General features: G+C 41.6%; 1 protein-coding gene across 7 annotated transcripts in view; it reads right to left on the bottom strand.

Moving 5' to 3' along the window:
• The window catches only part of PLXNB1 (plexin B1), a 180,345-nt gene that overhangs the window by 53,930 nt on the left and 106,721 nt on the right, over positions 1-19,694 (bottom strand). For all 7 annotated transcript variants that reach the window (XM_039369307.1, XM_039369310.1, XM_039369311.1 and 4 more), the window contains 7 exons: positions 15,061-15,189; positions 10,499-10,599; positions 8,967-9,099; positions 6,445-6,601; positions 5,068-5,176; positions 4,849-4,957; positions 2,964-3,824 (listed from right to left, as the gene is read on the bottom strand). In XM_039369307.1, the coding sequence (XP_039225241.1) occupies positions 2,964-3,824; positions 4,849-4,957; positions 5,068-5,176; positions 6,445-6,601; positions 8,967-9,099; positions 10,499-10,599; positions 15,061-15,189 (1,599 nt within the window). The remainder of the gene's footprint in view (positions 1-2,963; positions 3,825-4,848; positions 4,958-5,067; positions 5,177-6,444; positions 6,602-8,966; positions 9,100-10,498; positions 10,600-15,060; positions 15,190-19,694) is intronic.

The raw sequence follows: 19,694 nt of genomic DNA, 5'->3' as shown, positions 1-19,694 counted from the left end.
CACAATTGAGTCCATTATTTCTATTGCTAACTGAGACGTTTGTTAAGTGAGTTTTGCCCCACTTTCTTGCCACAGGTGTTAAGTGAATCACTGCAGTTGTCAAGTTAGTTGTCAACACTGCTAACATTGGATGTTCTTGCTTTGACAACATATGGAGATGCAGCCTTTTCCTTTCTTATGCTTTACTCTTAGAATTGGATGATACTGGGGGAGGAGGAGGAATGTGATGGGAGTTAGTTAGACATAACAGTATTGTAATAGTGGGTGAACTCAGGGCTTTTGAAATAAGAGATGATAAGAAATGGCAGGTTGGAGTAAAGGAGGAAAAGCCTGCATTTCAAACTAATTGGAGAATGCGATTTATGACTGCTAATTAGAGGAGGGAATTGTGCTTTGATACTATGTGCTCAGGGGAGGGGAATCCAGATTTTGGCTTAGCTTATGTATGTGCCGATGATATGCTGCTCGAATAAAGATTCTTTAAGGTAAACAATGCCTCAAAGTGCCTCAAAGTTCTTTGAAGAGTTTCATCTGTCGGAACCATGACATTAGTAACCCGATTGTTAAGTGAATCTGGCTTCCCCATTGACTTTGCTTGTCAGAAGGTGGCAAAAAGGGATCATGTGACCCCAGGACACTACAATGGTCATAAATATGAGCCAGTGGCCCAGCCTCTGAATTTTGATCATGTGACCGTGGGGATGCCACAACAGTCGTTAAGCGTGAAAAATGGTCATAAGTCACTTTTTTCAGTGGCATTGTAACTTCAAATGGTCACTAAATGAATTGTTGTTCAGCCAAGGACTACCAGTAAAAACAGAGAAAGCAGAAACAGGCCCAAGAACAGATCAAATGTCTGGGTGAAAATATCTTTTTCTTGTCAATTCGCAACTTGCGCAAGGCATCTGAAGAAGAGTCTCTCGCCATCAAGGCTCGGCAGCTTGGAACCACAGGCAGGAGGTTCTCCAGAAAAGCTCTCCTATCTAAAAGTTTCAATTACAATCCAATTTTACAAACAGGTGGTGGGGGGTTTCCCCCCTGCTTTGCCCACCTAACATCTGGGGGTTTATCGGCCTTACAGTCAGCTAGTCTAGTTACTAAGTTCTGGAGGAGACACACGATTGACAGATGACTAACTTTGCTCCTAAAGACAAGGACTCCTCCTACGTGCCTCTCCAAGTTGTGGGAGAAAAAAAAAATCAAGATGAATCCTGTTTTATAATTTGGCCTCATTAATCTGACAAAAATGGTTTTAAATACATTTGGCAAAGATTCATATGAAGCAGAGTATTAAAAACACACTTGGCTATAAAACACTGTATTTCTGTATTCTTATAAATGTCAGGATTGCGTGTGGTGTTCCCTGTGACATTTGGTGGAAGTGAAAGTTGGACTTTGAAGAACAGGACAGGAAGAGTATTGACATCTTTGAATTTGGTATTAGAGAAGACTCCTGAGAATGCCACGGACAGCCAAGAAAACAAACCAGGGGGACATCAAATAAATCAACCCAAAGTTCTCATTCAAGGCGCAAGTGACCAGAATAAAAATATCCTACTTCAGAGAAATTATGCAAAGACTCAGGCCTCTGGGAAAAGGCTCCAATGCAGAGTAAGATGGAGGGAAAAAGGAGAAGAGGACGGCCAGTAGCCAGATGGACCGACTCAGCTACAGTGATGAATGCACCAATGGAAGACTGGAAAGAAGCAGCTGGGGACAGATCATCATGAAGAAAATCTATATCAGTGGTGGCGAACCTATTGCACACGTGCCAGAGGTGGCACTCAGAGCCCTCTCTGTAGGCACGCACGCCACCGCTGCCAGCAGCTTGCGCAGGTCCATTAGGCTGCTGCCGCTGCCCAGAATGGCAGCCCCACCAGGCACAAAGGAGGCGAAGAGGCCAGATAGCAAGATCGAGTAGAGGTGGTAGAGCACGCCCACATCCAGCAAGCCAAAGGCCACCCCGAGCAGGGAAAGCCGGATCCCCATCAGCACCATGGCCCCCCAGTCCCAACTAGGATTGCGTGCCTTCTCCCCCATCTATGCTGGGCCTCCTGCTCACTGCCCCACCCGCCAGAGACCCCCTGGATCACCCCCAACCCTACCCAGCCCCCCGCAGGCGTCCCCTCCATGAGCAACATCGAGGTGGCCATGCCTACCCCAGCCATGCCCACCCAGTCTGCCGTGACAACCGCAGCCATGCCCATCCAGCGGGCCATGCCCACCCAGCGGGCCACGCCCCCATGCCCCCCAAGGGCACAACAATGCTGATGCGGCCCTGGCACTTTGCGATAAATAAGTGGGTTTGAGGTTGCGGTTTGGGCACAGTCTCTAAAAGTTTTGCCATCACTAATCTATATGGTTGCTAGGAGTTGAAAACAACTTCATGGTTTAGGGCAGGGGTAGGCAACCTTGGTTCCTTTATGACTCGTGGACTTCAACTCCCAGAATTCCTGAGCCAGCCATGCTGAGGGGAAAGGGAGAGGTTTCCAAGCTGAGCCATGCTGGCTCATCAATTCTGGGAGTTGAAGTCCACGAGTCATAAAAGAGCCAAGGTTGCCTACCCCTGGCTTAGGGTTTCTCTTTTCCCTCAGACGTATCTTGCAGAAAAATTGAAGTAACTGCACCAAGATTAAACTACTTAAGTTTGCAATAAATCTTTACACTCATATGAACTGCCCGAATCTCCTGATTTCCCCGGCGCTTGACACAACCAGTTGCCAAGCATCTGAATTTTGACCATATGACCATGGGGATGCTGCAATGATTGGTAAGTGTGAAAAACGGTCATAAGTCACTTTTTTCATTTGTGACTTCGAACGGTCACTAAACAAATGGCTGTAAGTTGAGGACTACTTGTACACATATATGCCTGTGCGTGTATGCAGAGTAAACCAGCCTACCAACCATCAATGACACACAACAACATCTGTAGTGTTCTGAAGTGAAGTATGAGGCCTTACCAAATCCAGAAATCCAGGTGCATCATATTGATAATCTAGTGCTGGGTTCAGAATTCGAGGAAAATCAGAGATGTCACTCTCAGAGGAGTCTCCATCACCCGAGAGAAGGATGGACGCAGAGAAAGAGGAGGTGTCGTTTTCCGGTGGTAGCGAAACCATCCATTCCTCACTCTCCTGGGATTCTGTGATGTCTTCAGGAGGAAGCCATTTTGGAAGGTCTGTCGGATAGGGCAACTCCAAAATGGGAGGCTCAGTCTCCAAGTCAACTGGTGGTACACTAGTAGATGTGGAAGGGCTTCCAGTCTGGTTAGGGGTGAGAGGACTTAGGGGAGAAGACGTAGGGGCAGCAGATGGGGCGAAGGAACCTTCAGCTTCAAGGAAAGGAGTCTTTCCCTCCAGAACAGGCTGGGGTGTGCTATATGTGCTATACATGGCAGCAGAAGAATCCGTAGAGCCATCTTCTGGATCCGTAGCTGGTTCTGAGGTAGGATACACTGTGGAAGAAAGTATCTCCATCTGGCTGCTGGAGAGATGTTCTGAGGTAGGACCAACAGTCGCAGTAGTGGGCACTTCAGTGGGAGGCAATGTCAGAGAATCCCAGGTTGTCTCCAGCAAAGTAACAGTACTTGCGGTTGATGGAGGTGCCTCTGTGAAAGTAAGGGTTTCAGGCTTCAAAGTAGTCAGGCTAGAAGTGGCTGGCAGGGTGGTGTAGATCATGGGAACGGTGGTGGGAACAGGCCTGGAAGTGGTCCCTGGTGTTTCTGAGTGTGTAGGGGGTTCAGTGGCCAAAATTGGCAAAGATGACTGTGTTGTATTTGGAGTGGCTGAGGAAGGGAATGGGCTGGAGTCCAGTATTTGAGTCTGGAGAAGCAAAAGGGAACAGAGAAGAAACAACTAGTCAGTGCTGGGAAGAAGAAAAAAAAACAGGATCAGAAGGAGGCCACACTCTGTGGTTGAGTTCATACAACATGCTAAATCACAAAACCAGCTTAGTTATACTGTTGCTGTGTTCATGTTGAATGCCGTCACCAAACGAATAAACCACGTTAGGATGTGATGTGATAGTGTGAGCCACAGGATGCGCTAAGATAATAGGTAGGCTTCTGTAATACCAAAGCCTGAAATGCATTTTAGTGTAACTAGTGTATTATGTAATACCATTTTTTAAAACACGTGAACAATTCTTGTGCAGTTGGGAGCGGTAGTGGTGGTCAGCGATATCCAGGCACGAAAATTAATGTATTTCTGACTTCAGAAAGCAATTCTAAAAAGATGGATTATACATAAGTAACAACCCACTGGTTCTCAGGTTTACTTGAAAAGTGCCCAGAAGTATTCAAGTCTCTGTGAAGGTCTCATATTCTGAACCAGACCGATGGTCCACCTGAGCTAAGATTGTTATAGGCTAGGAACAAGCTATCTTTTCATTCCCAGTGTTTTTATTGCAATTTGGATCTAGGGCAGGGGTATGCAACCTTGGCTCTTTTATGACTCGCGGACTTCAACTCCCAGAATTCCTGAGTCATAAAAGAGCCAAGGTTGCCTACCCCTGATCTAGGGCTTCACATTAAATATGTACACATGCTCACGCACATGTATTCACGAATCCCTCACTGTCATCGTTCTCCTAGAAGACTGATGTTGTTGATGATGATGTTATCCATTCAGACATGTCTGATTTTTGGCGATTCTATGGGCCAGGTCTCTCCATGTCTTCCGATTGTGCACTGCTTTGATGGTGTCCAGCCATCATGTTCTTTGGTGGCCTGGTTTCCTGTTACCGCTAATTCTACCCAACGCAATTGCTTTGTGAAATCCCCCACGTGATGGGGCCAAAATAAGTGAGACACAGTTTTGTGATTTAAAACACCTCCGAAAAACCTACCTTCTTATTGTAGATGATGGACCCATCTTCACAGACAGTTTTGTGTGTGCAGAGGTGTTGATGGACGCACCAATTGCAGCCCCAATGGCTGCTCACACATCCCTGGCACCTAAGAACAAGAACAGGACAGCTGTTGAGTAGACCCAACAAATCAAAGTGAGAATGCAAATTGTGGAAAAAAGGCATCTGGGGAAAGGAAAGGTCTCTTCATGGACATACGGTGCAGATCTCCTCAGGGAAGCCACCGCAGAACAGTCATAAAAGGAGAAAGTTGTTGAGGCAATGAAGATGTCGTGGAAGCGCACCTCCAGCTGAATGGTGATGTGGTCTGAAAATGGAAATCAGGCAGGCTTCAAACATGATCCCACAGCAAACAGCAACTGCAGCTGGAATTTTTGTATTTCCAGTCTTAGAGACTTACACATTAATATTTTTTGTTTCTTCTGTCTATGCTTTAGACATAAACAGGAAAGATTACAGGTACTGTAATCCTTGACTCACGACCGGTTGCCTAGCAACCATTTACAACGGACCTGGCTTGGGGCTACTTATGACCAAACTTTAGGCACCCAGCAACATGGCCACATTTATGTCTGTTTGCAGCATCCCGTGGTCACATCACAGGGTTTTACAACTATTTTACTGAAAACTGACACTTCCGGCTTTTGGCAACACTACACCTCTAGTGAACCATGCATTTTTGCTTCACAACTGCAGTGTCCACTTAATGACTGCCTCAAAAAAGCTTACTAAATCAGGTTGGTCACATGACTGACTAGTTTTACTACTGTTATGATTTATGATCGAAATGGGCAGGGTCCATTGCAATCATATGTTGAGGACTGCCTGTTATTAGGTGGGACATAAAAACAAAATATGTGGTGGGGGGGAGGATCTCCATTCTCCATTCTCTCTCTCTCTCCCTCTCCCTCTCTCCCTCTCCCTCTCTCCCTCTCTCTTTGAATGTAACCTACTTGCAGGCCACCACTTACCTAAGCTTGAAGATGAATCAGGCTATAGAAAATCTACAGTGGGCCTCTTATCTTCTCCTAGATCAGTGGGGGAAGTCTATCGGATGCCTAGGCTTCATATGTGACCCTTAGAATGGTTGGATGGGTATTTGTGGACCTTTTTGAACATTGGCAAATTTTAAGCTGTTACCTGCATAAATTAAACATCAAGTACATTTTTTATCTCCTGTTTTTAGGAACTTAGGGAACAACCTGTTGCAGAAATACCAAGCCACAATTTCACCCTCAATCATTCTGGTAATGTCATTAGTTATTCGTCTCACAGCTTCCCAGTTTCGAAGCAAGGCAGAATGAAACGATATGGCCTTGAGACTGAAAAAGGCAGTCCACTCTAGCCCTGTATCTCATACCGTCAAACTTAAGAACCAGCTGGCTTCATTACAAGCAAACTGCTTGCTGTTTCATTCTTGCACAGCGGCTTGATTATTCTTATATAATATTATATTATATTATTCTTATATAATAATATAATATTATAATATAATATTATATTATTCTTATATAATAATATAAATATAACATGTTATATTTCCAACATGTAGATCCCACTGTGCTTGTCACTCACCTGTCCCAGTGTTCAAACTTGGGGCATGGTTGGGATCTGGTGAAGGACACATAATGCCTGAACCCATCAGTATAGCTGGGCTCTTATATTCTCCAAAGAAGCACGAATAAGACTCTCCATTCTGTAGGGCTGGCAAGTCCGAGAAAGTCAGGAATATCTGTCAATCACAGAGCAGACAGATTAGAACAGTTGCTCTTCCTAAGTAAGATTCTTCTGTAATTAGCACACTCTTCCCTTCTGAAAACGAATGAGGGAGAATGCAGAAAAAACAGATTTGTTTGTCAGGAGCCAGAAGAGAGTTCAAAAACACTGCAAGTTTACTCCATGTAACCCATACATAAGAATCTGATCTACTCAAGGTAAATTGATGCCAGATAAGAGTCAACAGACTTTGGGGGGGGGGGCTTTGGGGGATGTAGGACTACAGACTGATGATGCGTTTGACCCATCCCTTAGGTCAACCTGGTCATCTCCTACACGGTGGGGATAGGAGCTCTCATAAGTCAGTTGGAGACCTAAGTTTAAATCTATGTAAACTGACAATACTTCTCTTTATCGAGAAGTGACATCCAGGCCTCTCCAAACATTCTTGTAAAATATGATGTTGGTCAACTAAGCTGAAAATAGGTCATATATGAAGCATAATGGTGCTCTTTGTGAACAGTGAATTTAAAAAGGTTAAATTTTGGCTGTAATTGCACAATGTCCTTGATTAAGTCGATTTTATATATATAGTGTTTGCACATTGTGTAAAGTTGGGTGGGAATAACGTTTGTTTATTTTCTGCTTATTGTGTTATTTGATTCTTCCAAATAGATTAATTTAGTAACCAGATTAAGCATTTGCGTGAAGACATTCTGTCAAAATGTAATTTGCTACAATTATATCCATTTACTAATTTGCTATTGAGTTGAATCTGCCCTCTCTAATCATCTTATTCATTTCCAAGTTGAGGAAGGCCAGTTTAGACTGTCAAAGGAACACAGGATTTTTGTCTATTTATTCCACAAAAACTGGCATGATGGAAGAACAAGAGTAGAATAGACTGGCCCTCTGGCACTTAAAAAGAAGTTCGTTCTCATATGGGATTACTTAGGACAGTAATGGCGAACCTTTTAGAGACCGAGTGCCCGAACTACAACCCAAAACCCACTTATGTATCGTCGGGTGCTGGGTGGGCGTGGCCCTTTGGGTGGGTGTGGTCCATTAGGTGGGCATGGCTGCGGTGATACGGCAGACTGGGTGGGACTAAAAAGTTCAATCAATCAATTCCAACTTTGCGAGAACTTTTTTTTCCCCACAAGAAGTTGAAATTGATTGATTGAACTTTTTTTTTTTTTTTTTTTGCACACAGCGGTGAAGGCCTAAAGTGAAAAGATTTTATAAAACCCAGCTGAAGGCCTAGGACTGGGGCGATGGCGCATGTGCCCACAAGGAGGGCTCTGCGTGCCACCTGTGGCACGTCTGCCCTAGGTTCGCCACCACGGACCTAGGAGGACTAAAGCTTTCTACTTGTTCTGAAGGCAAAGAATAACATGACTTGGATTTGGTTCTCCCATACTGCATTCACCTAAGAAGGTCTCTGCAAGCTGTACAAACGAAGTGAAAGACCAAGAATTTAGCCAACTACTTAAATATCCAACCCAGATTGAGCTTTCATCCAGGCACTGGACTGGCGCTAACCTCTTGCAGTATGTTCCTGAATCAAAACCTCTGGGCATCCGAAGTTCTGAACTCATGAATTCTGGGCAGTCACTGAACATTACTACACTGTGTTCTTGGATTCTTTTATTTCTTAAATCAGAATCAACCTTCACAATCAGTACCAACATTGGGTCCTGTTTCCAGAGTGGGATATGTCAAAGCCATGCTCATTGCTTTTATCTATTTTGGGTAATGAAACTTTTGGAAGAAAACAACCAGGCTCAGAGATCACCAAGGACCCAGCAATGCTTTTTATTGCTCTCTGCTGACCTATATGAGGGATACTTCTATTTCCATCACAACTGAAAGCTCTGAAGACAACTGAATTGTAACAAGGAAGATTTAGGATCTAACTTCCGATATATAGGCAGAGTTAGAGGGACAGAACATAAAATTGTTGTTCAGTGGTAAATAACATGATTACATCCAGAAGATTCAAGATTCAATCCCTAACATTTTCCTAAGGGGTTGGAAAGAATTGTTGGCTGAAATTCTGGGAGCTGCTACCTAACAATATTGAAGTGATCCACTGTTCGACACAATCTGTGTCTTTTGCCTATTAGTGCATTCCCCCTCTTCTCTCTTGACCCACACTATGCTTGTATTACATCCATCTATTCTGACCAGTTTTTTTTTATTCCAACTGTTATCCCATTTAACATTTTGCAACAATAGCTAGAGCACAAATAGACTCCATGTTTTCTCTTCCTGTAAAAGATGTTTGTGCCACTCAGGTTTTTAGTGTCACTGGAGGGTGAGGAACCATCTCATGATGGCGTCTCTGCCTTCAAAGGGAAATGTGACGGATCAGAGCTCACGTTTTTCTGTTCTCCCCTGCTGATGCTGGTGGGGCTCAGAGACAGGATGGTTAGACACTGCTGGGCAGAATGAAAGCCCCACAGCCACTGCTCTTTCCCACGGAAACTGGTGCATTCGGAGTGACGGCTACACCTGCAGAGACACAGATAAAGGCAGAGCAACGAGACTCTTGAATGAGGCGATTATATGGGATTGCCTGGAAACCTCCATGCTGTTCCCAGAAAATATACTTTCTGCATAGGGAAAATAATAAATGCTGCTCAACCTTAGCAACTTTAAGAATACCAAAAGTGCTTTTACAAAAGGCAACTGGACTTTATTTTTCCTTGAAGATGTTTCACTTCTCATCCAGAATAGAACAAAACAGAGAATATAGAACAGAACAGAATAAAATAAAATATTAGCCAAGTGTGATTAGACACATAAGGATTTTGTCTCGCATTTATAAGCTCATACAAACAATAAAGTAATATAATCATAGAATACCAATAGGAGAAGGTAACAGAAAAAGATGAGAAGGATGTTTGAACAAGTTGAAGTCCAGACATCTTAAAGTTGCCAAGATTGTGAAACACTGCCTTATGGAATAATCAGATGAGGATGCTCTGCAAACTGGTTTAATTTAATTTAATTTAATTTAAACTCCCTAACCTCTAGCACTGTACCTCAGTTCCAAAGCCGAATCCTCTATAATGTTTTTGATCCCTCACAGAAACCAGCAATTAAAAAATGTTCACAAGGTAAGAGAAAGCTTATTTATTATTTATATTGCCTATAATGCAAATAACATAGAAACAAAAATATGTCTCAGAAAACAAGACAAAAAAAGTTATTACACTTTTCTGCTTCCTTTTAAAAAACTTTTAGAAATTTCCTTGCACCCTAATTCTCCAAACAGTGCTCAGAAAATACTGGGAAATATCAATGGAACACCATTTTCAATAAATTTCCTTTTATGTTTCTTGCCTGGTAACATTTGTTTGCACCAATGTGCGAAACAACAGATAATGGGCTCTTGGAAGTGATTCTTCTTTCCCATTTAGAATCTGTTTAGTTAATTTACTCATAATTACCAAATCCTAGGAACAGATGTAATCAATGAATTTGTCTGGGAACCTCAGATATTCTCCAGAAGTAGATAATGTATTGCTTAACAAGGAGTTTTAATCAATTTTTTTTCTAAATTGTAAGAAGGATGTCCTGCCAAGCCTATTATGGAACAAATGTTTAGGATTTACAGGGACTTTATAACCAGCTTCTTAAATTACAGTTTACATGAACTTCCACATGCATTGTATATGAATTCAGGACTACTACTGCATGTGAACAAAGGATTTTGCAAAATCCTCATTGGTACCCCAGAAGGACTTCTTTACAATCATTCAGCACAAAGATATAGCAAAACTTTTTGGGGAAAAAAATCTTAGGATTGCATCTACTTTGCCCTCTGGACAGTGTTGTGTTAATTTCTGGAAGCTAGCAGAGATGTCCCATATGAAAGCAGTTGGATATAAATTGAATGAAATCTTACTTTCCTTGAAGAACACACCAACCACAATATGGGTCTTTCATTGCCAAACAGGACTTGCAATCGGAGAACTGGGAACATTTAAAGATGGGGATTTTGGCCAACTGGAAGAGAGAAGCAGAGAACAGAATTTGGTGTGCTGTCACATTAGCATTTCTATGCCAGCATTCTTTTAGGAACTTAAGACAACGCACAGAGCAGGTCTCTCCTCATTCAATCCCACAACAGTTTTTGGAAACAGGGAGTCACTGACCTTCATGGCTGAGCAGAAAATTCAGCCAGAAATTCCCTAATCAGTTTAGAAACCCAAGCACCTTCCAAATTAAGAGTCTATATCTCTCGATTAACCTGGGGAGAAGGGCAATGATTCCTTAATTTCCTTTAATCTCAACACTTAACGTTTGAAGAAGTGGAGGGGAAGATAATTTAATCAATTTATTTGATAATGTATCACTGTTTTTGTGTACAGATAATCCCCAGGTTATGACTGTTTCTTTAACATCAGTTCAAAGTTACAACAGCCACGGAAAAGTGACTTATGACCATTCTCTAAGTTATGACTGTTGCCCACCTCCACAATCACATGTTCACAATTTAGGCACTTAGCAACTAGCTCCTATTTACAATGGTTTCCAGTTTCTTACAGTCATGTGATTCTAGTTTGCTACCTTCCCAACTGGCTTCTGACAAATAAAGTCAGTTTGCTTAACAACTATGGGATTTGCTTAACAGTCACAGTAGAAATGCTCATAAAGTGGGGCCTAGTCCAGTGGTGGGATTCAAATATGTGAACAACCGGTTCTCTGTGTGGATGCCGCTTCCAGAAGTCCATTCTGGGCCTGGACAACAAAAAATTAGCTACCGGTTCTGCCAAACTGGTGCGAACTGGCTGAACCCCACCACTGGTCTAGTCACATGATGACTCACTTAATGAACCCATCACTTAGCAACCAAAAGTCTGATCCCAATAGTGGTTTATAAGCTGAGGACTACTTATAATTCCTTCCATTTTAGAAGCAGAAGCAGATTTTTGTCATTGTTAAAAGTAAGAAAAGATTCATATCTGTGTCTAAATGTTCAAAAATCACATATTAAAGATGTGGTTTGGGGATAGTTCCTGTTTTTATAACGAAAGGCGTATTATTACCATATCAAAAGGCTCTGGCTCAGGAATTCTGGGAGTTGAAGTCCACGAGTCATAAAAGAGCCAAGGTTGCCTACCCCTGACCTAGGTGTTTCTGACTCAACACAACAGCCTTAGTTTAAATGATACAGCATATATCCAGGCCTGCCCAATTCTGTCGCTGTTTGCCCTGGGTGGGAAAATTATCAAAGATCCAAAAAAGTACAGCAATAGACAGGAAGGAAGAGTACTCGCAAAGTGAGTGGGGGTATGAGACAGGCTCTGATGAAACCTGTTGGTCTCTAATTGATTTCAAGGTTGAAATTCCCAATTGGCTTGGATACAGAGCTTCTTAATGAGAAATCTGATGGACAGCTCATAAAAAAAACAGAAAGTGATCAATGGCACCAGGCTGGGGGAGACGCTTAGATAACAGCAATGTAGAGGACAATTTCATCTGCTAGGTTTATTACACCCAATTATCTTATTATTTGGCTGGAGTACAGTATTGTCTGAACCATTTTTTATAATTAAAAAGCTCATTAAAAAGCTAAAAAGCTCTCGTTTGAATGCTATGAAATGGGGCCCTTTGAACTGACTCCTGGAAATGTGCTTAGGAACGTTCATGAGTTCAAACTCAGCACCTTTCTATAACTCTTTAAAGCATCTGGGTCTTTCCCAAGATCACGCAGCAGCTGGAGAGGGAGATGCCTCATTTGAGGGAAAGACACAACAACTTTTTGAAAAATGCAGACTAGACCTACACAAGCATCCCTCATTTTCCAAAGCAGTTTTGGAGCTGAATGCAAAGCCTTGCACGGCCCCATTGTCTACTGCAGACAAGAGTGAGAGTTTTATCTCGCCCACACCAGAGGAAAATTACACCGGAACAAATTTGACCACTGCAAAATCAAAGGTCAGACAAAACTGGCCAGCCCTGTCAAAAGAAAGGCCAAGATGGCCTTACTTAGCGTGGGAAGGTGAAAGAGGCACAAGTGGATTTAATGATGGTTTCTACATAGAGAGCTTGTTCTTGAAATCTTAGGCTATGGCTTTTGAACTCTGTCGGTAACAATTACTTATTAGAGGTTCTGGATTTTTGTGAGTCTGCAAAGTCTGACAGTGTATTTACTCCGATAGGACTGACTTGCAAATAAATGGACTGCAGTCCATCCGTGCTATTTTAATGCCTACCCTACATGCATGCCCATTTGTAAATATAGTTACTTAATCAGTCTTAAGTCCTGGAGTTCTTGGGAAAAAGCAGATAACAAGATGAGAGATAAATTAAAGGAAAGTATGTTTATGAGACTGGTCCCTTCTCTAAATCGCATAGCCATTTTACGATTACATCTTTATTTCACTTTGAGCTTAATGCTCTTATTTCCTGAGTAAATACCACTTTAAATGTAGCAAAGGTATATGATTTGAAGTTTCCATAGCAACCATCCAAACAACAGTGGGCTAATAACATCTGAGAGGCCATGATTATATTTAAATGTAGTTAAAGCTGCAAGCAAGAACATCACTTGTTTAAAAGAGAGTACCAAATACTTACTGTCAAATAAATGGTTCTCATTCATTTCCACAATGATGTTTCTGTAAGACTATTGATCAAATTCTAATTAAATATAGACTCTTTTTTTATCCTATGGGCACACACATGTGCATGCCTTAGATATGCCATATACTGGACCAATCAATTCCTTAAGTTGATTTTCTTCAGCTGTTCCACAAAACCTTATGCTAAGGTTTGTAAATCTTATTTCTATGTTGCTTTATTTCCCTTGAGATCTTGTACTACATTGGTGGCTTTATTTTCAATTTTATTTCAAAATGAAATGAAACTCCGTAGGTCAAATTAAATTAATACACAGCCTTTGCTTCTGGCACAGGGGCTTCCAATATTCAACAACCATCTGGATATTATGATATTTGTTATATTTATTCATGGATGCGTATTTTTCATCCTTTACTATAGGGTTGGGTAACTACGGCCCCTTTATGACCTGTGGACTTCAACTCCCAGAATTCCTGAGCCAGCTGGGCCGTAGTTGTCCAACCCTGCTTTACGACACCAATAGCTCAAAGAAAATCACCATAGTATAAGAGTGTCAGAACAATCTCTCCTTTGGGGAACACAGGATGAAAAATACATTGAATCACCAAATGTGGCTGAAAGTCCAAATGATGCAAGATCATAAAGATTTCATCCATTCCAAACCATTCAGCACACCTCTAATATTTTGAATACTGTTTTGTATATTGGATTTTTAAAAAACTCTTATTACATTTTTAGTCTGCCTTTATTACTTTAGAAATAATTTGAGGCAGCAAACATAGCTGATATTCCTTCCTACTACTATTTTCTTCACAACAGCCCAGTGAGGTGGGTTGAACTAAGAGAGAAACTGGCCCAAAGTCATCCAGCTGGTTTTTCATGCTTAAGGCAGAAATAGAACGCATAGTCTCATGATTTCCATTTTCTTCAGGAGCCAATCTTGTAGCATTTAAAAGGGAATTATGTCCTAATATTGATGCACATCTGTGCCCCTCCCTGGACAGCATAATCCTATATATGTTTGCCTGGAACTAAGTCCTATTATAGTCCTACCATATATATTCTTAGGTATGGATAAAAAAATGGATTGTATCTGTAAATATTTAGATGCAGAGAATATTTTTTTGTCTGCAATGTTTTTGTTAAGATCTGAGGTGGGATACATTAGTTGGGGATTCAGTTTGGACACTATTGGTATCTTCTACTCACTGATTTAGCATATATAAAATATAGGATGGGATGGGGTAGAATAGAATAGAATAGAATAGAATAGAATAGAATAGAATAGAATAGAATAGAATAGAATAGAATAGAATAGAATAGAACAGTGATGGCGAACCTTTTAGAGACCGAGTGCCCAAACTGGAACCCAAAACCCACTTATGTATCGTGGGTGGTCGTGGCCCATTAGATGGGTGTGGCCAATTGGGTGGGCGTGGCTGCGGTGGTAACGGCAGACTGGGTGGGACTAAAAAATTCAATCAATTCCAACTTTGCGAGATTTTCTTTTCCCGCAAGAAGTTGAAATTGATTGATTGAACCTTTTTTTTTTTGCACACAGTGGTGGAGGTCTAAAGCGAAAAGGTTTTATAAAACTCAGCTGAAGGCCTAGGACTGGGGCGATGGCACGTGCGCCCACAGAGAGGGCTCTGCGTGCCACCAGTGGCACGCGTGCCATAGGTTTGCCACCACAGGAATAGAATAGAATAGAATAGAATAGAATAGAATAGAATAGAATAGAATAGAATAGAATAGAATAGAATAGAATTCTTTATTGGCCAAGTGTGATTGGACACACAAGGAATTTGTCTCCGGTGCATAAGCTCTCATCATCATATGATGCTTTCTCATCTCCATCAGCAGATCCTCGTCTATTCTCACCATTGACTGAGTCATGATGTAGAGGTGCTCCTTATGCTGGTCAAACAGGAGGTCTCTACATACTGCACTGTTCGGCTGGATCATCAAAGAATCATAGATGATGGTCTTTCCTGTTGTTTCCATGTAGCCCTGCAAGGTAGCAAATCAAAATGGCTAATTATTCATTTGATTTAAGGGGGTAGAGGAACTAAGGAGCACTTGTACGAAGCTTGCAGCTGTACTCTTTGGTGAAAAGAAAGATTATTTTTATATCTTTTTATCAGAAACCATAACCAACATTCAATGTTGCAGTCGAAGTAAATTAGGAATTGGCAACAATGGGCCCTACCCAACAAAATGAATTTTAATGGGGAGAAAAGCGAAGTTTTACATTTAGGCAGGAAAAATCAAAGGTATAAGTACAGTTAAGGCGAGACCTGTCTCAAAAACAGTAACTGTGAGAGGGACCCTGGAGTCCTAGTGGATGATCACTTGAATATTTATTTATTTATTTATTTGACTTATATACCGCTTTAAGTGCAAGCACTCTCTAAGTGGTGTATACCAGTAAGCAATGTGTATATATATATATATATATATTTACATTGCCCCCAACAATCTGGGTCCTCATTGTACCTACCTCGGAAGGATGGAAGGCTGAGTCAGCCTTGAGCTGGTGAGATTTGAACCGCTGACCTGCTGAACACAGTCAGCTAAAGTGGCCTGCAACACTGCACCCTAACTGCTGCGCCACCTCGTGTGCAGCAACATCCAAAAAAGATAATACAATCCTGGGTTGTATAAACAAAGGCATAGAATCGAGATCACACAAAGTATTAGTACCACTTTATAAAACCCTAGTGAGACCACACCTGGAATACTACAACCAATGTTGATCACCATACTACAAAAAAGATGTTAAGACTTTGGAAAAAGTTCAGAGAAGAGCAACTAAGATGATCAAAGGCCTGGAGACTAAAACATATGAAGGATGGCTGCAGGACTTAGGTTTGGCTAGTCTAAAGAAAATAAAACACGGGTGATGTGATAGCAGTATTTCAGTATTTGAGGAGCCGCCAGAAAGAAGAGGGGATCAAACTATTCTCCAAAGCACCAGAGGGCAGGACAAGAAATAATGGTTGGAAACTAATCGAAGAGAGAAGCAGCCTGGAGTTAAGGAGAAACTTCCTAACAGTGAGGACAATTAACCAGTGGAACAGCTTGCCTCCAGAAATCGTGGGCGCTCCATCACTGGAAGTTTTTAAGAAGAGGCTAGACAGTCACTTGTCTGAGATGGTATAGTCAGTGATGGCGAAACTTTTAGAGACCGAGTGCCCAAACTGCAACTTAAAACCCACTTATGTATCGTTAGGTCTGGCTGGGCGTGGCCCATTGGTTGGACATGGCCCATTGGGTGAGCATGGTTGCAATGGTAACCGCAGACTGGGTGGGATTAAAAAGTTCAATCAATTGATTCCAACTTTGCGAGATCTTTTTTTTTCCTGCGAGAAGTTGAAATTGGTTGAACCTTTTTTTTTTTGCACATGGTGGCGGAGGCCTAAAGCGAAAAGATTTTATAAAACCCAGCTGAAGGCCTAGGACTGAGGCAATGGCACACATGCCCACAGAGGGGGCTCTGCGTGCCACCTGTGGCACACGTGCCATAAGTTCGCCACCATGGGTATAGGTTCTCCGCTTGAGCAGGGGGCTGGACTAGAAGACCTCCAAAGTCCCTTCCAACTCTATTCTATTCTATTCTATTCTATTCTATTCTATTCTATTCTATTCTATTCTATTCTATTCTATTCTAGGGAGCACTACAGTTCACAATCTTACAATAGTGTGGGTACCTCCCAAAAATATACAGGACCAAAATCTCACAAGCTCACCCAAATGTCAGAAAAAAGTCCTAATCTAAGATTTTTCATATGCTTAACTGAAATCCTATCGGTGCTATGAAATGTCATAAATTTCAACAATCCTGATGTTTTTAATTAACCATTATTTAATTTTGGCAACTCTAGGTGCTATTGATGATGGGCCTAGAGGGCTAGTGTTCATTGTCAAGTTCTGGTGCAAATATCCTTTAAGACACTTCTGTACAATCAGTCAAACTCAGTTACATTTTAAATTTATAAAAAAAAAAGGCTGAGAAGAACCTGCGCTGCCGTCTGTTCACTGGGAATATTAGATCAAGATAATGGTGTTAGGAAGAGAACCTTGCCATCTGGAAAGTGGCTGAGGAAGGCCCCTCCCTCCCAATTCTGGTTTGTAAAAAGGCAGCTTGTTATGGACTCCAGAGCACCAGAGCCGAGAGGGGAGCATTGCAAACAATTGGACTTTTGAAAAGGCAAAAGCAAATGGTTGCCAGATTAAAGCAAGACCAGGGGGAAGGAGATGGGGAGGAGAAGCAGGGACAGTGTTCAATGCATTAAGCAGATGTGGCTGGACGTGTGCCTGCATTGGAACTGAGTTAGGGTAATACCCCACCTCTCCTCCAGACTCTTAAGGGAATGAAATACAGGTAGTCCTTGACTTACAATCATAACTGAGTCCCAACATTTCTGTTGGTAAGTGGAACAGTGGTTAAGTGAGTTTTGCCCCATTTTACGACCTTTCTTGCTACAGTTAAGTGAATCGCTGCAGTTGTTAAGTTAGCAACACGGTTGTTAAGTTGAGTCTGGTTTCTCCATTGACTTTGTTTGTCAGAAGGTCGCAGACGGTGATCACGCGATCCCGGGACACTGCAAACTTCATAAACACATGCCAGTCGCCAAACGTCCAAATTTGGATCACGTGACCCTGGGGAGGCTGCGACGGTCGTTAAGTGTGAAAAATGATCATAAGTCACTTTTTTTCCCAGTGCTGTTGTAACTCTGAAGGATCACAAAACAAATGTTTGTAAGTTGAGGACTACCTGTACATTATATAATCCTCCTTCCCCCAATTTCTCCCCACAATAATCCTATGGTGTAATTGGGCTGAGCAAGAGCAACTGGCCCAAAAACCCCTTATGAGCTTCTGTAATGGTATCTGGGAATGTAGGAGGAAGAGCCTCAGCCTGGACAACCATCATGCACAAAGTAGAAGGAAACTTCCCTGGTTTTCTGGAAAGCAAAGGTGAAGAAGGGGACAAATGCTTTCAGACTTGCAAGATTTTGCTAGTCTGCTAATAGACCAACCCGTAGACTGGAAACCAGAGATCTTTTTGTTGGGTATTTTAAATAGAAAATATAGTAAAGAAATATGGTACTTAATTTTACATATAATAACGGCGGCAAGAATAGCATATGCACAGTGCTGGAAAAATGAGAATATACCATCAGAGGAAGAAGTGATAAGAAAAATCCTGGACTGTGCTGAGATGGACAAATTAACAAAAGAGATAAAAGAAAAGGAAGACACAGAGTATTATATAGTATGAAACAAGTTGTACGTCTGGTTGGAGACTAGAAATAATAGAGGAGAATAAATATGGAAAGGTCAAAAGTGAAAATATGTGTATAATAATGTATCATAATAATATGAATTATTCTTAGTAAGAAGCAGATCATGAAGGAAGAAAAATGTAAATAAGAAATAACGGGGCTATAAGGACAAATATTCTAAAGAAGAATAAGGGGGAAATGTAAATAATGGATTATTGTTATGTAATTGCTGTAAAAAAAGGAGTATATATTGTGTGTGCATGTGTGTTATGTTTTACTCTGTTTTGTTTTGTCTTGTTGGTTAAAAATAAAAATTAAAAAAAAAAGATTTTGCTACTGCGACTTCACAATAAAGGTTGCCTTGATTTGTGCTTCTTGTCCCTCACCTTGAAGGGCTACCAGCTTCCATGGCTGAGGTTGAACCTGACTATGAGTCTTCCTGGCCCCCAAGTCCCACATTAGACCATGATGATTCTCCAGTATGGAAAAAGGAAGACCCAGGTCTTCAAAGCGTGACCAAAAAAAAAAAAGTTAATTTGCTAGGTTTATCTGCCACAAAGCTATGTGTAGCTTTCTGTCTCCTGATATCCTCCAAAGGCTTCACTGGCTAAAAAAGGATGGTTTCCTGACAGTTAGAACAATTAATCAGTGGAACAAGTTGCCTCCAGAATTTGTGGGTGTACGGAATGTATTCCTGAATACCCAGCCATCACAGAAAATTCAGGAACAGAAGTCAACACCTCTTTAAAGTTGCCAAGCTTGAGAAACGTTGTCCCAGTGGGTAAGAAAGCATACAAATTGGTGCCATAGCTCTTCACCTATTGCAAAAGTCCGTGCCAAGAAAGCCACTATTTCTTGAATAGCAGGGCGTAAAATCATTGTGTGTCAAACCATTCTGAGCATGACATTTCCCTAAAGTCCCATTTGCAGCACAAAACTGTTATTTACGGTCTGTTCCCAGCACAAAAACTGCTGCCCGGAACCTTTTCTGCCCTTGAAACAGTACTTTCATGCTTCCTATGGGATTTGCAATGTGAGTTCAATAGATCAAATGAAATGTTTCGCACTCTCCTATCCTGTGACCTAGAGAGAATCCAGATGTGAAATAATGTAGATATGGCCTTGGGAAGAGGAAAGGGAGCAATGAATCATTAAGGGTGGGGGGGGAGGGAAATGCAAGGAAAGAAATCTCAAAATAATGTCCCCTTCTTGATTTTGTTAAGTATA

Source organism: Crotalus tigris, unplaced genomic scaffold, assembly GCF_016545835.1.
Source record: "Crotalus tigris isolate CLP2741 ecotype Arizona unplaced genomic scaffold, ASM1654583v1 scf7180000021037.190999, whole genome shotgun sequence".
Lineage (NCBI taxonomy): Eukaryota > Metazoa > Chordata > Lepidosauria > Squamata > Viperidae > Crotalus > Crotalus tigris.
The sequence above is the reverse complement of the archived record's forward strand: the minus strand, read 5'-3'. Positions and strand labels throughout refer to the sequence as shown.